The sequence below is a fragment of the Triturus cristatus genome, chromosome 1_2, assembly GCF_964204655.1.
Source record: "Triturus cristatus chromosome 1_2, aTriCri1.1, whole genome shotgun sequence".
In the NCBI taxonomy this organism is placed as follows: domain Eukaryota; kingdom Metazoa; phylum Chordata; class Amphibia; order Caudata; family Salamandridae; genus Triturus; species Triturus cristatus.
The window spans coordinates 947,953,247-947,976,088 of record NC_140580.1 but is presented as its reverse complement, the minus strand read 5'-3'; the positions used below and the strand labels follow the sequence as shown (position 1 = coordinate 947,976,088).

General features: G+C 49.0%; 1 protein-coding gene across 1 annotated transcript in view; it reads left to right on the top strand.

The window, feature by feature from the left end:
• Positions 1–22,842, top strand: part of CDK5RAP2 (CDK5 regulatory subunit associated protein 2) — a 723,544-nt gene that overhangs the window by 508,846 nt on the left and 191,856 nt on the right. The window contains exons 28-30 of the mRNA XM_085609970.1: positions 3,593–3,718; positions 9,688–9,801; positions 21,440–21,629. Coding sequence (XP_085466096.1) covers positions 3,593–3,718; positions 9,688–9,801; positions 21,440–21,629 — 430 coding nt within the window. The remainder of the gene's footprint in view (positions 1–3,592; positions 3,719–9,687; positions 9,802–21,439; positions 21,630–22,842) is intronic.

Below are 22,842 nucleotides of genomic sequence, written 5' to 3'. Positions count from 1 at the left end.
GTTTCTGCACGTTTGACCAAAAGTCACAGCGTTATCCCAAGTCCTGGCGTAGTGCTCTTTGACAAAGAAACAATAAAGTTCAATATTCAGCGCTCCTTTGCGCTTCTTTAAGGAGACACAACAACCTTCGTCAGGCTGCGGTGAAGTTAACGGTAACGCGCACTCGCGAAACCGGGAGAGGGAGGTAGGAATGCAGGTAGGCTTGTTGACAGCTAACATAAATACTGTGCGAAGGCAGTGAAGTGAGTTAATACTTCAAGATGCACAAAAAGATGGCAAACAAGGTCACTTAAAATATGTTGAAGGTTAATACTGTGGCCCCAAACGTTTCTATCCAGAAACACTTTAGTAATGTGAGTAGTGTGTCTGAAACTAAAATCTCTCTCATGTGAGAAGCATTGAGAGAGGAGGCACACATTACACTAGCTGCAAAATCGTTAATTTTGGGGTCGCGTAGGCAGGACTTGTGCGACCTACCTCCTTGCTGCAGCATCATAGTTGTTTGTGATGTGGAATCCTGACGCATCATTTCTTTGTTGTGCACATTTTCTGCAGTTTATTTGTAAACTGCGCACTGGGCACCCCACATTTATAGAACGACCTCAGTTTGGCAGATGACATGGGACGAGAACGGCAGAGTCTACAGACCTAGGAAGAAATGAGATATAAACAGACATGGACAAGGCCAAGAGTACTGTCTTTTTAAAAATGACTAATTTAAAATATTTTCTGGAGCATCTTAAATAGGAAGAGTGGATCACAGGACTGTATGCACCTGTGCACCTTCTAACCACAGATATGTATGAATCACGCTCATGTCCACATTGATATACATATTTTATAATTTTTCGTTTTATTTATACGTTGTCCCTGTCAAGTCAAATTGTCTCTGAGCTCCAGAAAACATATACAATAGATTTAATGAGCACACTATGTAGGAGCTTGCAAGAAAATTGTTAAACATGAGCCTTTTAGAGTATTCGTAAGCTTCATGAATCTAGCAAGTTTTCTTCTTTCAAGTCATTATGCATCCTACCGCGGAGGGGGGTGGGGGGCGATAGAAAATCGGCAATTCCATTGGCTGTTACTTTCAACTTTCAGACATGTCTCAAACTTTCTTAGCCAGTTTTAGTTCTCCCTTAAATAGCGAGAAGCCACATCTTGAGCATTGAACCTTAAAATTATCCACGATCACAACCGGAAGCCAGTGGAGGGTTTCCTGCATTGGAGTGTCACAATTCATTTTATTTAATTTAATATATTTTTTTGTTTAATTGGAAATAGCCGTAAAAACAATCACTTAAAAGAAACCCATGTTTTAGATTTAAGAACATTTCGATCAAATGTGCATAGCACAGCTGCAGCACCTAAACTCTGCTTCTAATTGATCCTTTTAACAGTAGGTTCCTAATTTCTCGCATACTCAGGTTTTAGGATGGACCTGGAGAGCTCTTCAGCAGTATTCCCAGGAGCAGTCAGATGGCGCCATACAGCTTTGCAGTGACTTCATACCGCCCTGCAATTTAATGAGCACAGTTCTTTTAAGTGTCACCCATGCTCACTTACTTCTGAATTGTAGAAAAGGTTGGAAAACCCCTGCCCTAAAATGACAGGATCCAGACTGCGCCAAGACTACAGGAAGCAGGTGTCGGTTACAGACCCGCACAACATCGGTTTGTGGCACTTGGTCTCCTGTCACGATTTGAATTTGTGCAGTAAGTGCACCCTCATGTGGGAGGTGAAACTCTAGGTCGCCAAACATAAGAAGATGTAATAGTTGAAGAATGAGTCCCGATCCAGGCCGCTCAGCTACTTGCGATCTAGGTCAGGGACCCCTGCGAAAGTCTATTCCCTATCAAAGTCTTCCTGGAAGTTGAAGTTGAAAGTTCACCATAAGCCCAAGAAAGCCAACAGGACTTGACTCCATCAAACCACAAGTAGGGACAAGGATGTTTTATCAAAAGATCATAACTCCCATTTCACCACCAAGCAAAATATTGCCCCTTTCCCCTGTCTTCTGATTCCAACCTAGTTCCACAAGTGAGCCTGTCATGCCCCGAATTCCCCAGGCCATTATAAACTCAGCAGTACATTGCAACCTTCAGAGTGTCCAAGTTTCTTATTTTTTTTTGTCGGACTTCAACCCCCACGGACCCACAGCGGTCCCCCAGTTGGATATACGCTGGCGGGTTCTACTTCAACACTAACTGACCTCTATGGACCTGTTACCTGGCCCATGCCGCCACCCAGTCCAGACTTTTACTTGTACAGTCCCGATGCGGATCTCTAACCCTGATCAATGTTGGCCTATACCAGGCCTATCCCGTGCTACGAGGTTGGGTAATATCACAGAAGGAGTTGGTGAACTTGAATTCCGAAAGCACAGAATGCAAGCAAATCAGAAGCAAGGTTCAGCAATAATACAGAGCTAAGTAAAGAGGTCAATTAAAATGAATAAAAGATATCCAGGAAACTAGCAACAACAAGATAGCAGCATCGGGTGAAATACCCACAGTGTCAGAAGGCAATCAGTAAAAAGGCCCTGGAGAACTGCTAATCCGCTGTTCGTCTGTGGTGCAACTGTCCCCAAATAGCCCTGGAGCGGTCTACACATCACAGAAGGAGCAAAAAGCTTATCCATGTGTCTGTGGTCATTGTTCACCATATAGGCCTACTATGGAAACAACGTTGGTTTGATGGTTAGAGCGGGATTAGCCAACAGCTGTCACCTGTGATCGCATGGGCAATTAAAGATGGTTAAGGGGTAGAGAAAATGTATGGGCTATTGGTGAATTATGGTTGTAAGAAGAATCTCCTGTTTATGCCAACTTTGAAACTAAATGAAGGATAAAAAGGGAAGGTAATGTCTTTGCATTTTTATGTCAATACACTTAATATAATCCCCATAAAATGCAGTTGAATGTGTAAACTGAACATGACATCAAGCCTGTATAAAGTAAAAACATGCAACCACACCTCTCACTTTTAAGTTCAATTATATCTCCAAATAATTCAGATGAGTGCCTATGAGTCGATGTAAATTCTAAGATGGCCATCACTTAAAGATTAGTTATCAGCCATTGTTCCTTACAACATGGCCACTTAATATTGTGAGAGAAGAAACCTTGTAGGACGTTCAGGTTTGTGCATCACCAATGGGCCCTACTATATATAAATCCGCAATGGCATTTAGGGAATTTTACTTGTCTATCTGACCATGTCATATCAAGAAAAAGTTGAGACTGAATGCCCTCATGATTATTCTTAATCACTGGAAAATAGGTGAGAATTAATATTTCGGAGCATTGACTGTCTTGCTCCACCAAGTAACAGCTTTCTAGAACGTACTTAAGGCTGAACAAGAGACTGTCCTAAAAATTGGAGGTTTCTTTCTTTATCTACTTAGACAGTTTTTCTTATTAGAGTCTTATGGAAAGGTGGATATACCTCTGAGGAGAAGGAGGGTGAGAGCTATAAAATAAAGGTATATTCGAATATCAAACTCACTGTACTTGCTGTGATATGCAAGCTGTTTAGAAGGTTACACGTAAAAAGAATTAGGGGGATTAATTTTCTACAATTCTGTTTCCAGAGTTATTAATGGAACATTTGCAAGAAATACGAATTTTGAGACATCGACTAGAAGACTCCATTAAAACGAATGACCGACTACGACAACAGCTTGAACGGCAAATAGCAGAAGCCGAACTAGACCATGGTGAGGTCATCTTCATCTCCTAAATATCTATCAGCTAGGTTACTTTAGATAGTAATCTGAGAGAACAATATCTTAATGTTGTGGATTTGCAAAGTTACGTTTTTTTCAAAGTATAATTACTATCCAATTCATGAAGTATGCTCTAACATCAAGATGGAAGGGACCCATTAAAATAGCTTCTGTTAAAGTATGCAAACCACATTATCTGATAGAGACTACTAGCCGCAGACTCCCCATGTAGAATTATCCCCAGGCGTGAGACTGGATCCGGAAGCTTTTTTGCCACAACATCCCTGCGCGACGGGAGCGGGGCGACATCACGCGACTCCGCCCAGGTGTCGTCCGCGTACGTGACGTCAGCGAGGTCACATAAGACCCGCCCCGGCACGCCTACGTCACTTTTTTCCTTTTCCACGTGCAATGCGGATCCGATCCTTGCTACGGCCCTGTTAGGGCCCCTTTTTCTTCCATTTCTTTTTGGTGGAACAGTGTGCGAATGCCTTTGGGCTTTAAATCTTGCACGTTTTGTGGGTGTCTTATGTCGGCGACGGACCCTCACCTCATTTGTATGTGGTGTTTGGGGGAGGATCACGGCACCACAGATTGTGCGGTGCGCCAACAGTCGAAGTCGCGGCGGGAGCACCGGATGAAACTTCTTTCGGCGTGTCTCTCCAGGTCGATGTCCTTCCCTCAGTCTGCATCGGCGGACGGCTTCAGATTCGGCCGTGGTCCTCGTCCTTGCCCTTCTCCGATGTCACGTGAGCGTCGCTCCCCGGTGGGTAAGTGTCGCAGTTTGTCCCCGGGGGCTGGTTTCCTGCCTCCTGGGAGCCAGGACTCTCCGCGGGTAATGCGGCCCGCATGTCGTCCTATCCACCGTTTCCCGGTGTTGGGGCGTCGAGAGTCCAAATGGAGACATACGTGGCGGCTTTACAGGCCTCGCTGGCGTCTCCTCCTCCTTCCCCTCCTGGGGTGTCGGTGGATCCCTCGCCCTGAGCAGGGCCCTCCGCGGCACCGCCGGTGACTCTGGCCCCGGCGCCGACAGGTTCGGATCCAGGCTTGGAGGATGTGGTGCTGTTGGGGTGCGTCTCCTCTGAGGCACCTCCTTCAGGCCACGGCATCTCTGCCTCGCTGCAAACTCACGCGGGGGTCCCTGTGGTTTCGCGGGAGGTTGCCGGGGCTCGGGTCGCATCCCCGAGCCCCTCTCGGTCCTTTGGCAAGGTGGTCCTGTCTAAGGCCGAGGTGACGCCGCTACGGCGCCGGCGGCAGCTGGACTGTGCGGAGTCACAGGGGTCGGTGGACCCTCCTCGTCCCCCTCCGGGTCGAGGCCGAGGGAGGACCCCTCGTCCATCCCCAGGCCCCTCTCGTCCCTCCCCGCAGACGGCTGCCTCGTCGGAGGGCGAGTCGGAGGTTCGATCGTCCCTGGCGCCGCCACATGGGTTGCTGGGCGATCTTCGCCTCATTCTGGGCCGCGACTGCCGGGGGGCTTCGTACCACTCCCCAGGCCCGTCTGGTTCCCCCTCGCAGGTGGCTGCCTCAGCGGGGGTCGGGTCGGCGTCATGCCGGCGCCGCCCCGGGGCCAGTGCGGCGCCAGCTCTACTCCGGTCTTCTCTCCGGTGCAGGGTGACTTGGAGGTACCTTGTCCGGTGACACCGGCTGGTGCCGACATCCTGCCTCAAGCAGCGGACTCTACGACTCCGCACCGGGGTCGGACTGCGGATTTGTCTTCGGATGCTCCTTCTTCTCCGGAGGCAGGCTGTATATTAGTGTCGTCCTCCCCTGAGACTGGTCGCCGTGTGGTGTCTTTTTCACCGGCATCGAAGGGCGGCTCCCCGCCCTTCCTGAGGCAGATGTGTTCGTCGGAAGAGCGGTAGGTCCCTCATTCTTCGGCTCCTTCTGACTTCCAGGTCTGGCCTTGCCCGTCCGGCTTGGCCTCGGGGACGGCCGCCTTAGTTAGCAGCCGTCGCCCACGGAGGAGCTGCTTTCTCCACCGCGGGGCCCTACGGAGGCGGGTGCGGCCTTCGCTCACACGGTGTCCACGGCTGTGGGCCTCCTGCGCATGGGTGACCCGGTGGCTCACTTTCCGGCGGACCATCTATTGGAGGTCCTCCACCAGGGCTCTGCTGGGAGGGAAATCTTACTTCCCTTTGAAGGTTCGCTCCTTTCTTCCTTGACGGGGGCTTGGAGGCGTCCTGCCTCAGGGGACCCGGTGCCTCAGCATCTTCTGCACTGGCACCTCCCGGCGCCGCGTGACCCGGCGTGTCTTTCCCTTCACCCCATAGCTGCTAGCCCCCTTTTGCGGACTGCTTTTCCCTCCCTGCCGCCACTGTTGACTCCGCCGTCCCGAGAGGCCCGCTGGCTGGACTCTTGGGGACGCAACATGTTCGCCTCGACCAGCGCGGCTCTGCGGGCCCTTAACACCTTGTGTGTGCTGGCTAGGGACTCCTGTTTGTGGGACTCGGCTGAGTCTCTGGGATCTGCAGTGTCCCAGGAGTCTGGTCAGATGGACTTACGGCATCATGCATTGGATGGCCGGGAGCTTGCGGCGTTTATTCCCCGCTCCGCTCTGGACATCTCAGAGGTGCTGGGCCGGGCCATGGCTTCCTCAGTCGCTCTCCGTCGCCATGCTTGGCTTCGGGACGGAGTGTTCCCTGAGAATATTCGGGAGCTACTCATCGACCTTCCGTTTGATGGCAGCCTGTTGTTCCATGCCCCGGCCGACTCCGCCATCCAAAGGCTCTTGGCAGGGCTCCGTCCTCCTCCTCCGCCTTATCCTCCTCCGTCCCCTCCTCAGTGACTTCTGAGTTGGGTTGATTCTGGGACTTCCTAGGCCAGCTGTTCTGGCTGTGGAGTGTGTTTTCTGGCCGTTTACGTCCTTCTTTAGGACATTGGCATTGTTGGCTGCTGGACGGCCCTTGTGTTGATTGTGTGTGGGTTCTACAGGAGTTGTTACGCAGAATTGGCCCTGAGATTGGGCCTTCTGCTTTGCTTGGGCTGCTTGTCAAGCCTTCAGCGGGGGTGTTTTTTTCTCCGTGGCTCTTTTGTGTTTTCCTCTGCTGCGGAAGTTCTTCCAAAGAGGGTTCCCATATCTTGGGACTTAACGTACCCTATGTGGGGTAGTGGTAGCTGTAATATGGCTTGCGCTCTGCTAGAGGGTTCTGGTCGCCTTCGGGTGCCGGTTCTCTATGGCATTTAGGTAGGTTGCTTTTGCTTCCTGAGGTCGTGTGCGCGGCCACTCGTAGTGGTGGCCCGGGCATCTCCTCTCCCTGCTCCTGTCCTGAGGTCTGGGATGATCCTGTGTCTCCCTTGCCAGGCGTCGCCTACTCTGCCTTCCTGGGGCCTCAGGCTGTTCTTCTTGCTTCTGGCTTTGACTGCCGAAGCTGTTCTGGCTGGCAGGCTGCTCTCCATCTGGAGTGGGTTCGCCCTCTTTTCCCTAGTTTCCTTGGGCCCTCTAGGCTTCTTCTTCTTTTTCTTCCGCTTCTCCTGTCTTGGCATTGGGCGGAAGCTATGTTGCCTTGTGCGGGAGTGGGGTGCTTCGGCCTCTCAGTCCTTGCCCTTGGTTCCTCTGCTGTGAGTGTACGAGCCTCTTCAGCCTTCTTTCCCTCCTACACCCCCTTGGGGCCGGTGGGGTCCTGCTTGTGGGGGTTCCCTTGGCCTGGCAGGGGCGAGGTTCTACCTGGTGCACAGATCTGGTCCCCTGTGGGGCCCTCTGTTCTGCATTGGCTGGTGGGGTCCTTTCGCAGACCCTCCTTCCCATGGGGTATTGCTAGGGTATCTATTCTACGTGAAGGAGTCTGCGGCTAGTAGTCTCTATCAGATGTACGAGTTACTTACATTCGGTAACGATGTATCTGGTAGAGTCGATTCTAGCTGCAGATTCCTTCACGGCCCACCCTTCCTCCCCTATTCTGCGAGGACCCTCGGGTTGGTCTTTGGTACTCGCCTCCCGGTGGGGGGCTGTATCTCCTGTGAGTGCCTTCCTTGTTCTTGACGGGACGACTCCGTCTGGGGGCGGTTCATTCCTCCTTTGGTTCTTTGCAGGATGGGGTTCCCGTGCCCTGGTGCTCAGGCTACTCCAGGTATGGGGGGGATTGCTTTCTATCCCTGTCCTCCGTCCCCTCCCTTCCTTCCATTGCTATCCTCTGATTAAGGGTCGTCTGGCCAGGTCTTGCCCTTGTCCCTTGTGGGTGGTTGCCCTCTAGGTTGGGGTGGCTTGGAAGTTTGTTGTCCCTGTCTGTCTTGGGCCTGGTCCCATTCCTTACTCAGGATTGGGGGGGTGGGGTTTACTACGTGGGCCATGCGTTTACGCATGTTCTTTGCCTCCGGGGCACAGGGATGTACTGGCAGGGTGACTGCACAGGTTTCTGCTTCTTCTTCATTCTTCTTCCCTGCCCTTGGGTTCGGTGGTGTTGGCACTACTCTGGTGGTGGTGTTAGTCACCGTTTCTTTCCAACTTTTCTACTCTTCGCACACTGTTTCCATGTTTCCACAGTTTTTTATCTGGTGGTTCCGCGTTGTGGTGCAGAAAAGTTCTTCGAAGAAAACTGACGTAGGTGTGGCGGGGCGGGTCTTTTGTGACTTCGCTGACGTCACGTACGCGGACGACGCCTGGGCGGAGTCGCGTGATGCCGCCCGCCCCCTGCGCGCAGGGATGCTGTGGCAAAAAAGTTTCCGGATCCAGTCTCATGCCTGGGGATAATTCTACGTGAAGGAATCTGCAGCTAGAATCGTCTCTACCAGATACACCGTTACAGAAGGTAAGTAACTCGTACGTTCATCCAGAAAAGCCTGTTAAATTACACTTTATCCATTTACTGCTGTTTACATATTACTTTCGAAACACATTCTTCTTTGTGTTTCTAAAATGCTTTATGTTCCATTTGAGTTTATATTCAATGAGCAATCTGTCGTTTTAGTCATATTTTTCTGTTGCTCTTTATTAATTTATTCCTGTTTTGTTAAGTGTTCATGATTTTGATTCTGCCTTCATAACTGTCTGATAAGGCCTCAAACTGGAATGCGTTTTTCTTAGGTATTGTTTTCTTCCACTCGTATTCTGATGTCTCTTCTGTGTGTGGTCACAGGTTATTATAAGGACAAATAGTCACTACTTATTTAGCAAAACCGCTCTTGCTATTAGAGGTGGTTACAATTTCATAGTGCTGTAATTAACACAATGCCAGGAAAACTGTGACTTTCCAGATCACTACTGTGCATGGGTTTTTGATAGAATCTAATCAGGGAATCTGCCTCAAAAGGATCCATTTCATTGATCCAGTTCATGGTATATATTTTAGAATGTGTGGGAGAAAAAGTGTGATTGTAAAACACTGTACGCTCGTTTCTGTCGTACAATTTACACTGTAAAGTTCTAAAAAATGTTATTCTTCGGCATTAGTTTGTTGTTTTAGATGCACCATTATGTTGATTCTCCTTGCAAGGCTGATGTTTGCTAGGTCGCTCCTATAAAAGTTTCTGTTAATAAACAGAATTATTTAATTACAAACCTTGTGGTCGCCTGGTTGTGGTAATGTTTTCATGACTGAACACACACTGATTATGTTGCCAAATTACACTGGTCGTTTTGATCTTGTGTCCAAGCTCCCCTCTGTCTAACATTTACCACCATGAGACTATATTTTCCACTTCTGGATTTTGGTGGCCAACTAACTGATGGCTGTCCATCAGTCAGTTACTGACCATGGGATAGAAACTCTCAGAGCAAGATAATAGAATGTAATACATGGAGTTATTTTACTAGGGCTCCCTTTTCTTGTAGCAGAGACTATTTAAGATAAATATGATACACAAAATTGCACTGACCAACCAAGTAAAAAGCACAAGTTAATGAGATGTGGAGTCTTTTCCCCTGTCTAGAAATATTTTCTTCTAATGTTTCCACTAGAGTATGACTCAATATTAAACTATTGTACAGAGTGTATTCAGTTAAGTTTACACTTCTTAATTTCTAGGAGCTACACAGATGTACAGTGATACAGATCAACATAATACACTCATTTCTGAAATAAGTTTCCTAAGAAGAGAAAATGAATCCCTGAAAGATCTTCTTGCTAGAGGATCAAGAGGTGAGTCCCCACTGTGGTTTGAATGAGTATTGTCGCTGTTAATAGTCTAATGATCTTTTTTAAAAAAAAATTTAATCAAGCTTAATTTATAGGGAAACATGTCTTGCTGTACAAACTCAGAATAAAAGAGCAAAGTGAAGGAGAGTCTATTTACCTTTCTTATTTTTTGTTGTTACAGAAAGCCATACTTGTTCTCATACAGTAGTCTTCCAACACAATAATTGTTGCTAGGGATATAGATTGGCTATGGCATATTTTATCCCTATGTGTCTCTTCCCCCCTCAGTAAAGGGAGTTTGCTAGGGTGGCAGCCAGAATTGCTCTGGAACCCCAGAAATTGATTGGGAGAAGAGATTACTAAAGGTCATGGGTTGGATTTACAGGGTGCCGAATGCGAATGAAAGGTAACCCAGAGAGGGAACTCGAAAGAGGGTGAAAAACCCGTGAGAGGTAGACGAGAGCTTCTTGGCTGAGGTCCTCATCATAGTGGGCATTGATAGACTTGTAAATGGAAGTATAGAATTGTAGAATAAGGGTAATAATAGGATTCGGGGGTAGTAGAGATGAGGAAAATGTTGATTCTGGGATGAAGTGGGAAGCATAGGAATATAGGGGCGAAGCTTGTGACCTCAGGCTAGTCAACCTCAGGATGGGGGAATCTCTCCTTGTTAACTAAAATCATTCCATTTGAGCACTCATTGGTGAATACATTTTGGCAGTGGGTAGAGATTAATTTGCAATGAGATTAATCAACAGCTCAACAATAATATATATTGTGAAATAAGCATTGGCGGTAAGGTAATGAGAAATTAATAGATATAATCCATCTTATTAGTGGTAGCTTTATAGACTGGTGATTTGGTCCAGTCATCGTAAGGCCCCTCTAAGTAAACAATTTCAACCCTTTTCTGATACTCAGATTGATTTTAACACGCCTTCTGGGTCAGGGTCAAGGGATTTGTTTTCTAGCTGTGAGTTTTCTTTCTTCTGCAATACTTATACACAAAAGATCACCCCATACTCCTATGAAAGGGTCTCTGGCGACATATCCTCTTTTGTTGTATCATTCTGTTCAATGTAGTAGTTCTGGTGAGTTGAACGGATATATATTTGGAATGAAAGTCACTCTCAAAAAGGTTACTTTAGTTGCATCTTGAATTCCACTCAAGAAGGGATTTTCACTGTCCCCTTCAGGGCCACTTTGTGTGTGTGCTTGTGTGATTGCATGGTGGTCTTTTAGGCAATTTCCACACCTGATTAAAAATCCCTGTCGATGTTGTGACTTTGAACTGCAATTGTGGGTCTCCTTGGCACTTGAGGCTCCACATGATTCTCCAGTTCATTACTCTGTCCTGTTAGTGGTAGAATTCACTCCCAATACCCACTTCAGTGTCTCAGGTCCTTGTTTCTGCACCTTGTGTGGTTGCATTATCTCAGAGGCAATCTAATGGTAGAATATATCTACCAAGTGGGTGGACGTATCGCTGATAGTGAGTAGCAGAAAACAAAAGGCGGGTCTCTCCCCTGTCAATCTACCTTCTTCCTTTTCCTTGGACTACATTAGTTCATCTCTATTCTTTTGGCCAGGTCATGTTCCACCACTTTAGCAAAGCACCTCAGTGGTGGTAAACAAGTGCCTCTTATCTTCTATGAAAGGTTACTGCACTATTTGGTTTTCCAGTGGTCCTCAGACGCTCACTCAGCAGCTGTGTATCCAGCCACCCAAATACCAGTTGATCCCCTTTCTCAGAAGATAGACTGATGGAGCTCTTTAATCTTCACTGATGGATGTTTCATACCATTTTCACAGTGGGCTGCCCTTTCTGCCATCCACAGTTGCACACCACAGATTTGATGGACGCGTCCTCTTTGGGCTGCTCTGGAAACCTGGGGAAGATGATATTGCAAGTCTCTTGGGATGCACTTCAGCGAGTTAGAGCTACGGGCAATCTGCCTAACCCAGAAGGTGTTTCTTTCTTCCTTTTCACTCAGCATTGAGCTGGTCCTCTCAGACAACACTACCACCAGTGTGGTGGGGGTGGTATTCTCTCACCTGGAACGTTCTTTTTTTTCATATAAATCTTTTTATTAACAATTCAAGTAGGTGGTCACTTTGTACAGCAAGAATAATTACAGTTGTATCTCAGACTCACAAATCAAGCAGTTATTCTGTACATTATTTCAGTGGGGTAGTAAATGGGTGGTGGTTGGCTACACAGTTCAGGGTGTCAATGGTTCATCTGGGGGGAGGGGGATATTTGGGGGTTCACATATGTTACCACGATAAATGTTCCATTTTGTCCAGATCGCTATCCATTTCTGGGGACAGCCACATGCCACATATACAGTTTTCCCCCCGCACCATACACCAATCCATATCGTTTTTCCAGGCGCTCAGTGTCGGTGGTGGTGTCGCTCCCCACAGGCGGGCGATGTTTCGTTTAGCTACCATCTGGCCAAGCGTTGCCCACAGTTTACCCTTGGTGGTCAGGTCTGTGGGGTCTCAAACATTCAGGAGACATCTTTTGGCTTCTAGCCGAATCTCCACCCACATACTTCACTCAATCATTCAAGTACTTTCTTCCAATAACTTTGGATCGGCGGACACTCCCAAATGGTGTGGAAAAAGGACCCTACTATGCCGCATTGCCTTTTACACAGCCCCTCTTCACTCCTACCCATCAGAACCAGTCTGGGACCCGAGAGATACACCCTATGTAAGATTTTTAATTGGATCAGTCTCAGTTTTGACGAAATGGCGATCTCCTTCGGTGAGGAGAGTGCTTCCTGCCATTCGTCATCCACCAGTTCCAAGCCGTCCCGTCCCCATATCTCCCTTAGTGGTATTAAAGGATCTGGCATGTTGTGTATCAGATTTTTGTATGTGAGGGAGATTGCTCGTCTGCTACTTGCCCAACTAAGCTATCTGTCTTCGAGAGGAGAAGACTCCGGTATAGGGGACCCAGCCGAGATGTTAGCCTGGAGGGAGTGTCTGACCTGTATATATCTAAAGTATTTCAATGTGGCTAACTTGTGTGTCTTTTGTAGTGTAGCGAATGAGACCATGCCGTTGTGTCCCCAGAGGTCCCCAATGCGGGAGAGACCTATCAGGTCCCATTTGTCAAAGCCCTTAGACTGACCCAGCATGCCCAGGCATTCGGAGTCCCACAAGGGAGTGGCAAGTGTGATCTTGTTGGTCCATCCTAGGCTACGGTTTACAGAGTGCCAGAGCTGAACTGAATGCTGTGTGGGTCCTGTCAGGGAATATTTGTTGGGTTTGGAGTAGAGCGCCCTCGTGCAACTACCGCCCGGTTGTACCCATTTGTCCATCCTATAAACCAGGTCGTCCCCATTGCGATAAGTGCATTGGTTAATCGCTGAGAGGTGCGCCGCCCAGTAATATTTCTAAATATCGGGGAGCGCTATACCTCCATCGTACCATCCAAGCGTCATTTTGTGAAGTGATATATGAGGTCTGCCGTCCCACAATAGGTCTCTTTGAATCGATTCAATGTCTTTGAACAACCCCGATGGAACTGGGTCTGGGTAATTCTGAAGGGCGTAAAGGAAGCGGGGCAATGCCATCATTTTAAAAAGGGCTGCTCGTCCTAATAAAGAAACCGGCAGTGACTTCCAGGTGGCCGTGTCTCGTTTGAACTTCTGTAAAGGGGGTAGAAGATTCCGTTCATAACGGATCTGGGCATTCGTTGTAATGAAAATACCTAAGTAGCGGAACGCTTCCGTCACTGTTTGAATCGGACCATCATTTGGTGCTATGGGGGGGGGTCACCGTGTAAAACGTACAGCAACGATTTGCTCCAGTTTATTCTGTAACCAGAGTTGCGTCCGAAGCTTGTGAAGATGTCCAGGACCACCCTTAGTGACTTCTGAGGGGAGGCAAGGTATAGGAGGATGTCGTCCGCATACAGTGAGATTCGAATCTCCCAGTCTTCAGCCCATAAGTCCTCTAATGGAAGGATCCCTTTGTATCCAGGCGGCAAGTGGTTCGAGAGAGAGTGCAAAAAGTTGGGGCGAGAGGGGGCACCCCTGTCGCGTCCCCCTACCGAGAGCGAATATGTTTGAGGATTTATTGTTTACCACCACCTGCGCCAATGGCTCGGTGTAGAGGAGCCGTACCCATCCAATGAAATTAGGTCCGAAACCCAACTTTTTAAGTACTGCCATTAGATATGCCAATTCGAGTGTATCGAAGGCCATTGTTGCGTCTAGAGATACCACGATGGCGTCTTCTTGGATGGCAGCGTGGCGCCCCAACACTCCATGAAGCCTCTGTAAATTGAGAGCAGTATTTCGATGTGGCATAAAGCCCGATTGATCAGGGTGGACTAGTTTGCTTATGACTTGCCTTAGCCGGTTGGCCAATAACTTAGCAAGTATTTTGGGCTCCGCGTTTAGTAGAGAGATGGGTCTATACGAGGTACATTCGTCTTTTGGTTTCCCTGCTTTGGGTATGACCACCAGTGTGGCGATACGTTGGTCCCGTGGGAGGATACCCAGTTTTTTACTATCTTCAAACGTGGATTTCAGATGGGGCGCCAGCTTATCTGGCCTGAGTTTGTATAGTTCGATGGGCAGACCGTTAGGGCCCAAACCTTTTCCTGGTCGTAGATCTCTGATCGCCGTGGCTAGCTTGTCATTAGTAAGTGCACTTTCCAATGCATCTCTTTTGGAGTCGGTAAGGAGGGGCAGTGGGATGTCCGCAAGCAGTTTGGAGGAGTCCTCCTCTGGTAGCTCCGAACCACTCCGATATACTTGTGCGAAGTGAGTGGCAAATTCATGTACTATATCATGGGGTTCAGTTAATACAGTACCTGAACTACTTTTAGGCTCCGGCACTAGCCTTCCCGTCCTTTCGTTTTTGTCCAGCCAGGCAATTAATTTGTCCGCTTTGTCTCCTTGGTCGTAGAGGCGTCCATCCCTGCCCCTCGCTAGGGTTTTGGCCGCGTCAGTTGCCAGGGCTTTATACTCAGCTTCCTTAAGTTGTGGCCTGTGAAGAGCATCTTGGTCTTCACCGTCTTTTGCCGCCTCCTTGATGCGAAGGAGGTTGTGTTCAATAGTTGCCATCTGTTTGTTGTTCTCCTTGCGCAGCCCAGCTATGGCTGAGAGGGTGTGCCCCCTGATCACTGTTTTAAACGCCTCCCATAGAGTGGTAGGGGAGTCAACTGTGCCATTGTTTTCTTGGAAATATTGATCGACCATTTGGATCAGCACAGCTTTTAGTCCCGGGTTACGGAGATACCAAGGGTTGATGGGTGTTACACATCCTACCCTTTTTTCTCCAATGCTTAAGCGGACCCACAGGGGGGAATGATCAGAGATGCCCCTTGGCAGGTGCTTGATTTCTTGTGTGATTGTATTCTGTTGTATAGGCATGAGGATATAGTCTATTCTAGAAAATGTGAGGTGGGACCCCGAGAAGAAAGTGTATTGTTGGAGGTCAGGATGGCGCATTCTCCAAATATCCGTGAGGTCGAAGGCCTCAACAAAATTGGTGAGCCAATTTTGCCCAGTGCTAATGTCTCGGGGTGGGTGACGGTCGAGCGTGCCTGATACAACCGCGTTGAAGTCCCCACCCAATATGAGTTGCCCCTCAGGTAGTGAGAGTATGAATGTCCCCAGTTCCTTGTATGATTGTATTTGGAGACCCGGTGGAATGTATACCGTTAATAGTGTAAGGGTTTGTCCTTCCCAACTTCCCGGGACCGCTGCGTAGCGCCCCAGTGGGTCTCTCCATGTGTGTTTGACACTGAGAGGGAAGGTACGTTTAAATAGAATTCCTACCCGTCTGGACCCGGAGGTGAAGCCAGCGTGTGTTACCATAGTGTACCCCCATCTATTTAGAGCTTTACTGTAGTTACCAATTAGGTGTGTCTCTTGAAGCAATGCGACATCCGGGGAATGACGCTTCAAGTGCTGGAGTACTATGCTCCTTTTCACCTTATCCCCCAGCCCGTTGACTTTCTAGCTGATGAGCTTTAAACTCTTATCCCATTGCATAATCACTTTTACAGAGAAAAGAGCTGTAAGACCTGTGAGCCACGGAACACCACCACATCCTGAAAACACGTTTACTGCACGACCAGTGATCACCTCCCCCGTCCCCCCCTCCCAACTTTGATGGAAGAAAATCACAAAAAGACTAAAAACAGAACCCCCCGTGCCAATCCCCCCTCCCTGCTACTCTGCCACATAGGTTTGAAACTACCCACATCCCCAACTAGCAGAGTGCCTATCGCCCTGAGAACAAGTCAACAGTTACGGGGGAGTATGAGCTAGTACCAGCTCCGGCCGCCAGAGGCTTACCTCCACCCGTAGAGAAAAATGCAAGGTTGAGGACCCAAATAGTCAACCGGACCAGCGCTTCATGCATTGTCCCCCATCCACCATCTCATAGAAAAGTATTTATACAATGCAGTTTGTTGTTGCAGATCAATAAGTCCCACACCACAATTTTGAGACACTTAGTCTCTTTGGGCTGCTAGCTTCCCCGGGCTGCTGGACCTTGACCTCCAGGACCGTTGACTCCGCCTGTCAAAATGCGATCTGCCATCCACCGAGCCTGGTGAATGAGTGCGAGTGTCCCTCCAGTTATCGTCCTGGCTCGCCGATGATGTCGGTATGGCTGCTCGATCCAACCAGTCTTGTACCTCCAGTGGGGTCGTGAAGAACAGCGATTTTCCGTCCACTATGATTTTGAGTTTTGCCGGGAAAAACATCATGTATTTGAGCCCCCTGTCTCTGAGCGCTTTCTTAATTCCGTCGAAGGAGTGTCGTTCCTGTTGGACCTTAAGCGTGAAGTCAGGGAAAAACCGGACTGTCGCATTTTCGTATTTGAGTTCTCCTTGCGTTCGGGCTGCCTGTAAGATTGCGTCACGATCCCTGTAGTTGAGGATTTTTGCAATGATGATTCTAGGGGGCGTCCCCGGGTTTGGGCCAGGGAATTGATGCCCGGTGCACCCGCTCAGTTGTGAATAGGGAGGAGAGCCGTTTCAGTTTAAGAGGATTGAGAATCAAGTCTTCCAGGAAGAGGTTCATACTCGGTCCCTCTGAGCCCTCCGGGACCCCAACCACTCGTATGTTATTTCGGCGGGCCCTCCCTTCCTCATCTTCGAGCCTGAGAGCCATCTGGCGGTGTTGGTGAGCTAGTTGCTACACCCTTTCCCCGAGCTTTTTTGTGGAAGTTTGGAGTTCCAGGACGTTTTCTTCGTTGACCTTGACTCTGTCTGAGGTTTTATTCATATATGCTCTGAGCAGGTTCATCTCGATTGAGACTTTGTCGATTTTAGTTTCTAGTGTGGCACCTAGCACCTGAATGACTGCCATTATGGACGCGAGGGAGGGTTCGGCGTCACCAGTTTGACCACCCTGGGCTCCCTCTTCTGTGTGGGCTTGTTTTGGGACCGCATATTTATCAAGCTTATTTGTTTGCACTGTAGAGCCGCTCTTGGGCTTCATTGTGAGGGCGTATATGTCTGCCCCCCCCCCAGCGGAGGCGTAGCGTCTCTACCTGTGCGTAGGTTAGTTGTTTCGGCTACGTAGCGGTTCCGTCTCTATATATGTCCCAATCAGTTCAGTTTGTGGAGTGGGTGGTAGTGGCGTTAGGTATGAACCCACAGTTCCGCCGCTGAAAACAATATCAATGCTTGCATGAACACGATGGGGGGGAGGGGGGTGGAACATTCTTAAATCTACCATCCTAAGAGGCACCCTCATCTACAGACCGCCAGGACCCGGTCTCAATTCTGCGACTCCATCGCCGACCTCATCAGCACGCATGCGCTGACCTCCACCGACTACATCCTCCTAGGAGACCTGAACTATCACCTGAAGAACAACAACGACAACAACTCCTCCACCCTGATCGACAACCTCGCCAACCTCGGACTGAAACAGCTCGTCACGACGCCGACCCACATCGCCGGCCACACTCTAGATTCCATCTTCTCCTCAATCCCCCACGTCACCTTCAGCCACGCCTCCGAACTCACCTGGACAGACCACCACTACATCCACTTCTCCTTCCGAAAACCCCTCACACACCACCGCACACTACAGACCCCCTGCCGATGATGGGGCAAAGTCACTGAAGAACAACTACAGACAAACCTCGCACTCAACCCACCGACTAACCCCACCACCCCCGATGAGGGTGCACTCACCCTCGAACGCTGGATGAACGACTGCGCCAACACCGTAGCCCCGCTGAAAAAACCCACCAGCAGAGACACCAGCAAAAGAGTCAGCTGGTTCACCCCAGAACTCCTCGACTCAAAACGCACCTGCCGGAATCTGGAGAACATATGGCACAACGACAAGACGCCAGACAGCCGCGCTGCCCACAAAGACGCCATCCGCAACCACCACCACCTCATCAGGACCGCCAAAAGGACCTCGTTCACAGACCGCCTTGACAACAACGCACACAACAGCAAGGAGATCTTCACCATCGTGAAGGAACTCTCCAACCCCAGCTCCAGTGCCAACGACATCCCACCATCCCAAGCCCTGTGCAACTCCCTCGCCACCTTCTTTCACTGGAAAATCACCGACATCCATGACAGTTTCAAACCCCGGACAACTCCTGCAGACCTCACCGCACCGGACCCACCGCCCACGACACCCTGACAACCTGGGCCAATGTGAGCATCGATGACACAATCAAGACCATGGGCACAATCCACTCCGGATCCCCGTCCGACCCCCTCCCGCACCACATCTTTAACAAACCCCGCAACTCCATCGCACCCCACCTGCACAAAATCATCAACCTCTCATTCGAGACCGCCACCTTCCCTGAGAACTGGAAGCACGCCGACATTAACGCACTACTGAAGAAACCCAAGGCGGACCCTAGCGAGCTCAAGAACTTCCGACCCATCTCAGGTCATCGAGAAGATAGTCAACACACCCAGCTCACCCTCAACTCGAAGACAACAACATCCTCGACCCGTCCCAATCAGGATTCCGAAGCAACCACAGCACCGAGACCGCCCTCATCGCCGCCACAGACGACATCAGGACCCTTCTAGACAACGGTGAGACGGCAGCCCTCATCCTCCTGGATCTCTCCGCCGCCTTCGACACCGTCTGCCACCACACACTTCGCACGCGACTCCAAGACGCAGGGATCCAGGAGAAAGCCTTGGACTGGACCACCTCCTTTCTCTCCGGCAGAACTCAGAGAGTCCGTCTTCCCCCGTTCCGGTCCGATGCCTCCAAGATCATCTGCGGCGTCCCTCAAGGATCCTCCCTCAGCCCAACGGTGTTCAACGTCTACATGGTACCACTAGCACACATCGCCCGACAGCACGACCTCAACATAATCTCCTACGCCGATGACACTCAGCTGATCCTCTCCCTCACCAAGGACGCTCCCACCGCCAAATCCAACCTCCACCAGGCAATGAAGGCAGTCGCCGACTGGATGGAGGATAGCCGCCTTAAACTGAACACAGACAAGACGGAGATCCTAATCCTCGGGCCCACCCCCTCTGCTTGGGACGACTCCTGGTGGCCCACATCACTGGGGACCACCCCGGCCCCCACCGACCATGCACGCAACCTGGGAGTTATCCTCGACTCGAAACTCACCATGACCAAACAAGTCAACGCAATCTCCTCCACCTGCTTCAACACCCTCCGCATGCTCCGCAAGATCTACAGATGGCTCCCGACAAACACAAGGAAAACAGTCACCCAGGCCCTAGTCAGCAGCAGACTCGACTACGGAAACGCCATCTATGCCAGAGCTCCGTCCAAACTCATCAACAGACTGCAGAGAATCCAGAACGCCTCTGCACGCCTGATCCTTGACGTCCCGCACCACGACCTCATCCACCCCCCCCCCCCCACCTGAGCAACCTGCACTGGCTCCCCGTCGACAGGAGAATCTCCTTCAAGCTCCTGATCCATGCACACAAGGCACTCCACAAGACCGGACCAGCCTATCTCAACAATCGACTCTCCTTCTACGCACCCAACAGGAAACTCCGCTCTGCTGACCACGCCCTGGCCACGGTCCCGCGCATCTGTAGAACAACTTCCGGAGGCAGATCCTTCACCCACCGCGCCGCCAGAACTTTGAACACCCTCCACCTCTACCTACGACAAACCGAAGACCTGCTGACCTTCAGAAGACAACTCAAGACCTGGCTCTTCGACCAATAGCAGCAGCACCCCCCCCCCCCCCCCCCCAGTGCCTTGAAACCCTCTTGGGTATGTAGTGTGCTTTACAAATTACTTGATTGATTGATTTTCCATGGTTCTCAACAGGAAATGTCTTCCCTTCTACACCTTGCACTTATCACCACGTGATTCTCTGGGACATATTACCCTTCAAGTTTGCACTGGATCTACTTTATGTACTCCCTCAAAATCCACACATCTTAAGGGTGCTACATAAGTGAGCAAGGACAGTGTGCCACTGATTCTCATCATCCTGGACTGTGCGAGGAAGGATTTGGTACATTGATATGTTGGATCTCAGTGTTCAGCCTAGCTTCCTTGCAGAGATAGAGGGCATCTTCTTTTGCAGCAGCATGGCCAGGTTATCCACACCAGCGTTTGATCTCCTCTACTCCCAACAGTAAGATTGAAAGGCATCAGTTAGGAGTTTTCATTCTTTCCTCAGAGGTACCAGATTTTATTCTGGCTGCCAAGAGACCAGGCACAAGTCTGTTTATGCTGGGCTCCGAAACAAGTTTGTTTCTTATTGCTTGGAGGGAGGGTTAGACCCTTTCAGTTCTTAACTAGTGTGTTTTTTCTCTGCCTCACTCGGGGTTTATCAATCTCTACAGTTAAATGGTACTGGTTTCCGATGCCGGTCTTTCGATGGTTTCCTGACCAACCTTCTATATTCAGGCTCTCCCTGGTGGCTTAATTCTTGAAAAGCTCATTATTATTGCCTCCACCCTCTCCTTTCATTGGACTTAATATTACTTCCGACCTTCCTCATGGCGTCTTCATTTGAACATACACAGGTGTTCTGTTCATCCTTTATCTTTTAAACCCGTCTTTGTGATGAGTTTAGGAAATTCTCACCCTGTTATTGCAGCCCCCACTTTATGATAGTTTACTCAGAAACGTTGGTCTTCCATCTTTCTTTCCCCCACCTCACCTTGCTTAGGAGGTGGAGTGATTGTACATGCTGGTCTTTCAGTGGGCTGTCCCACATTACAAAAGTGGTATGGAACCGGACGATCAGCTTTTCATTGGTTTTGCTCTGTTGAAGGGTAGAGCAGTGACAAAGGATACTATCTCCTTTTTTGTGTCCTCAATTACATAAATAAGCTGGATAAACAAAATTTAACAGTGGACACATCTGCAGTGCCTTTGTCAACTGTACAGAGTACAAGCCTTTTTTCCATGTTCACATATACTGACAATTAAGCCTCTACTGCATATTTAGACGTGTTTCTAATTTTTTTAAACATTTGATCAATAATATATTATTATGGCAAGTTGCTTTTATTAAAAATCTGCTGAAAGTGTGAGGTCTTTTTACTGTAAAATGTTTTTAGCACTATTCTATGATGCAAATATAAAGTATTGAATGTTACTTTAAAAAAGAGTATGAAGTAATGTTAATTTTCTAATCAGTATAACTTTTATATCCGCAGACAAGCAAAAGGAAAATGAAAAATTAAGGGAATCTCTTTCGAAGAAGAGCTTTATGGTTGATCACCTTCATAGTGAATACGAACGTGTTCTAAAAGAAAATGAGATGTTGCAAATAAAGATCCAGGAGAAGGATGATGAAGTAAAGCACCTCATTCAGGAAGTTTGTGGAAGCAGGAATGAAATAAATAGGTAGGAGTTAAGTCAGGGTTAAAATCTTTGTCTCCAAACTAAGCTTTTGCAAAATACACCCTGAAAATGAGTTACAAACTTACTGATGCAGTAGCATAGGACACCACCAGTCAAGTCATCAAGGACAATGTGTCCAATTTCCCCGGGGTGCAACCTGCAATCCTCCCATGTGCATACTACAAATAGAGTATAGCCATAAGTCCCTATCTGTACAATGCACACGGTATGGACTGCCGCTGTGTCCTCGGTGTGATAGAAATACTACACTCCCTGTGCTTAGTGTAGACACAGCATTGTTGTAGACTATGGTTTCTATGCACTGCACAGAGGGAGTGGCCTCTGACCATGTCCTGTGCAAATTTTAGCTGATACCATCATTAATGTAATCTGTGATTTGATATGTTGGATCATTTGAGTCTTACACAGTGTATTTTGGGGTTAAGGGGATTTGGAGTTATGCTTTTGTGGCTAACCCCTGGCAACTTTTAGGTGTTTTGAAATCTATTATAAACTATGAAATTGCTCTGTTCGAGCATATGAGCTGCAGATTATACACTGTGCATAGATCGCCATCTGGTGTTGGGCCCGGATGTTTGCAGTTTGTTTTTCCTCTTGGAAAGTCTTTGGAAGTCACGAGTTTGGTGACTCCTCCTTTGGTTCGTATTGCGCATGGGCTTCGGCTCCATCCTCATATTGTTTTATTCCGCCATCGGGCTCGGATGTAATACTTCGCGCTCCGGTTCCGAACTTTCCAGTTCAACGATCGACGCAAAAATCCTCGCTCATCGAGTTTCTTCAGACTATAAATCATCTTAATCACCTTCTCTTCGGCACTTCTTCGATTCCGGTCGTCGACGGCAGCCTTCGGGCCTATTCCGGCTCCGGTCTCGGCTGATTGAAAGAACTCCCTTCAAGAAGTGCCCTCGATGTGGGTCCAAGTTTCCCCACACCGATCTTCATGAGGTGTGCAACCTCTGCCTCTCCCCTGAACACGAGGCCCGAGACTGTCCCGCCTGCAAGTCTTTTCGCTCTAAAAAGACTATTCGAGATCGACGGGCTAGACGCAACATGGCGCACTCCTCGACCTCCGCTCCAGTCGACATCTTCGGGGACGATGTCGAAGCTCCGGGACAGCAAAACATCGAACAGGAGGACGACGACCTCGTCAGCGCTTCCGAGGCTGACGACTCAGATGTGGAGGACATCACCCCGG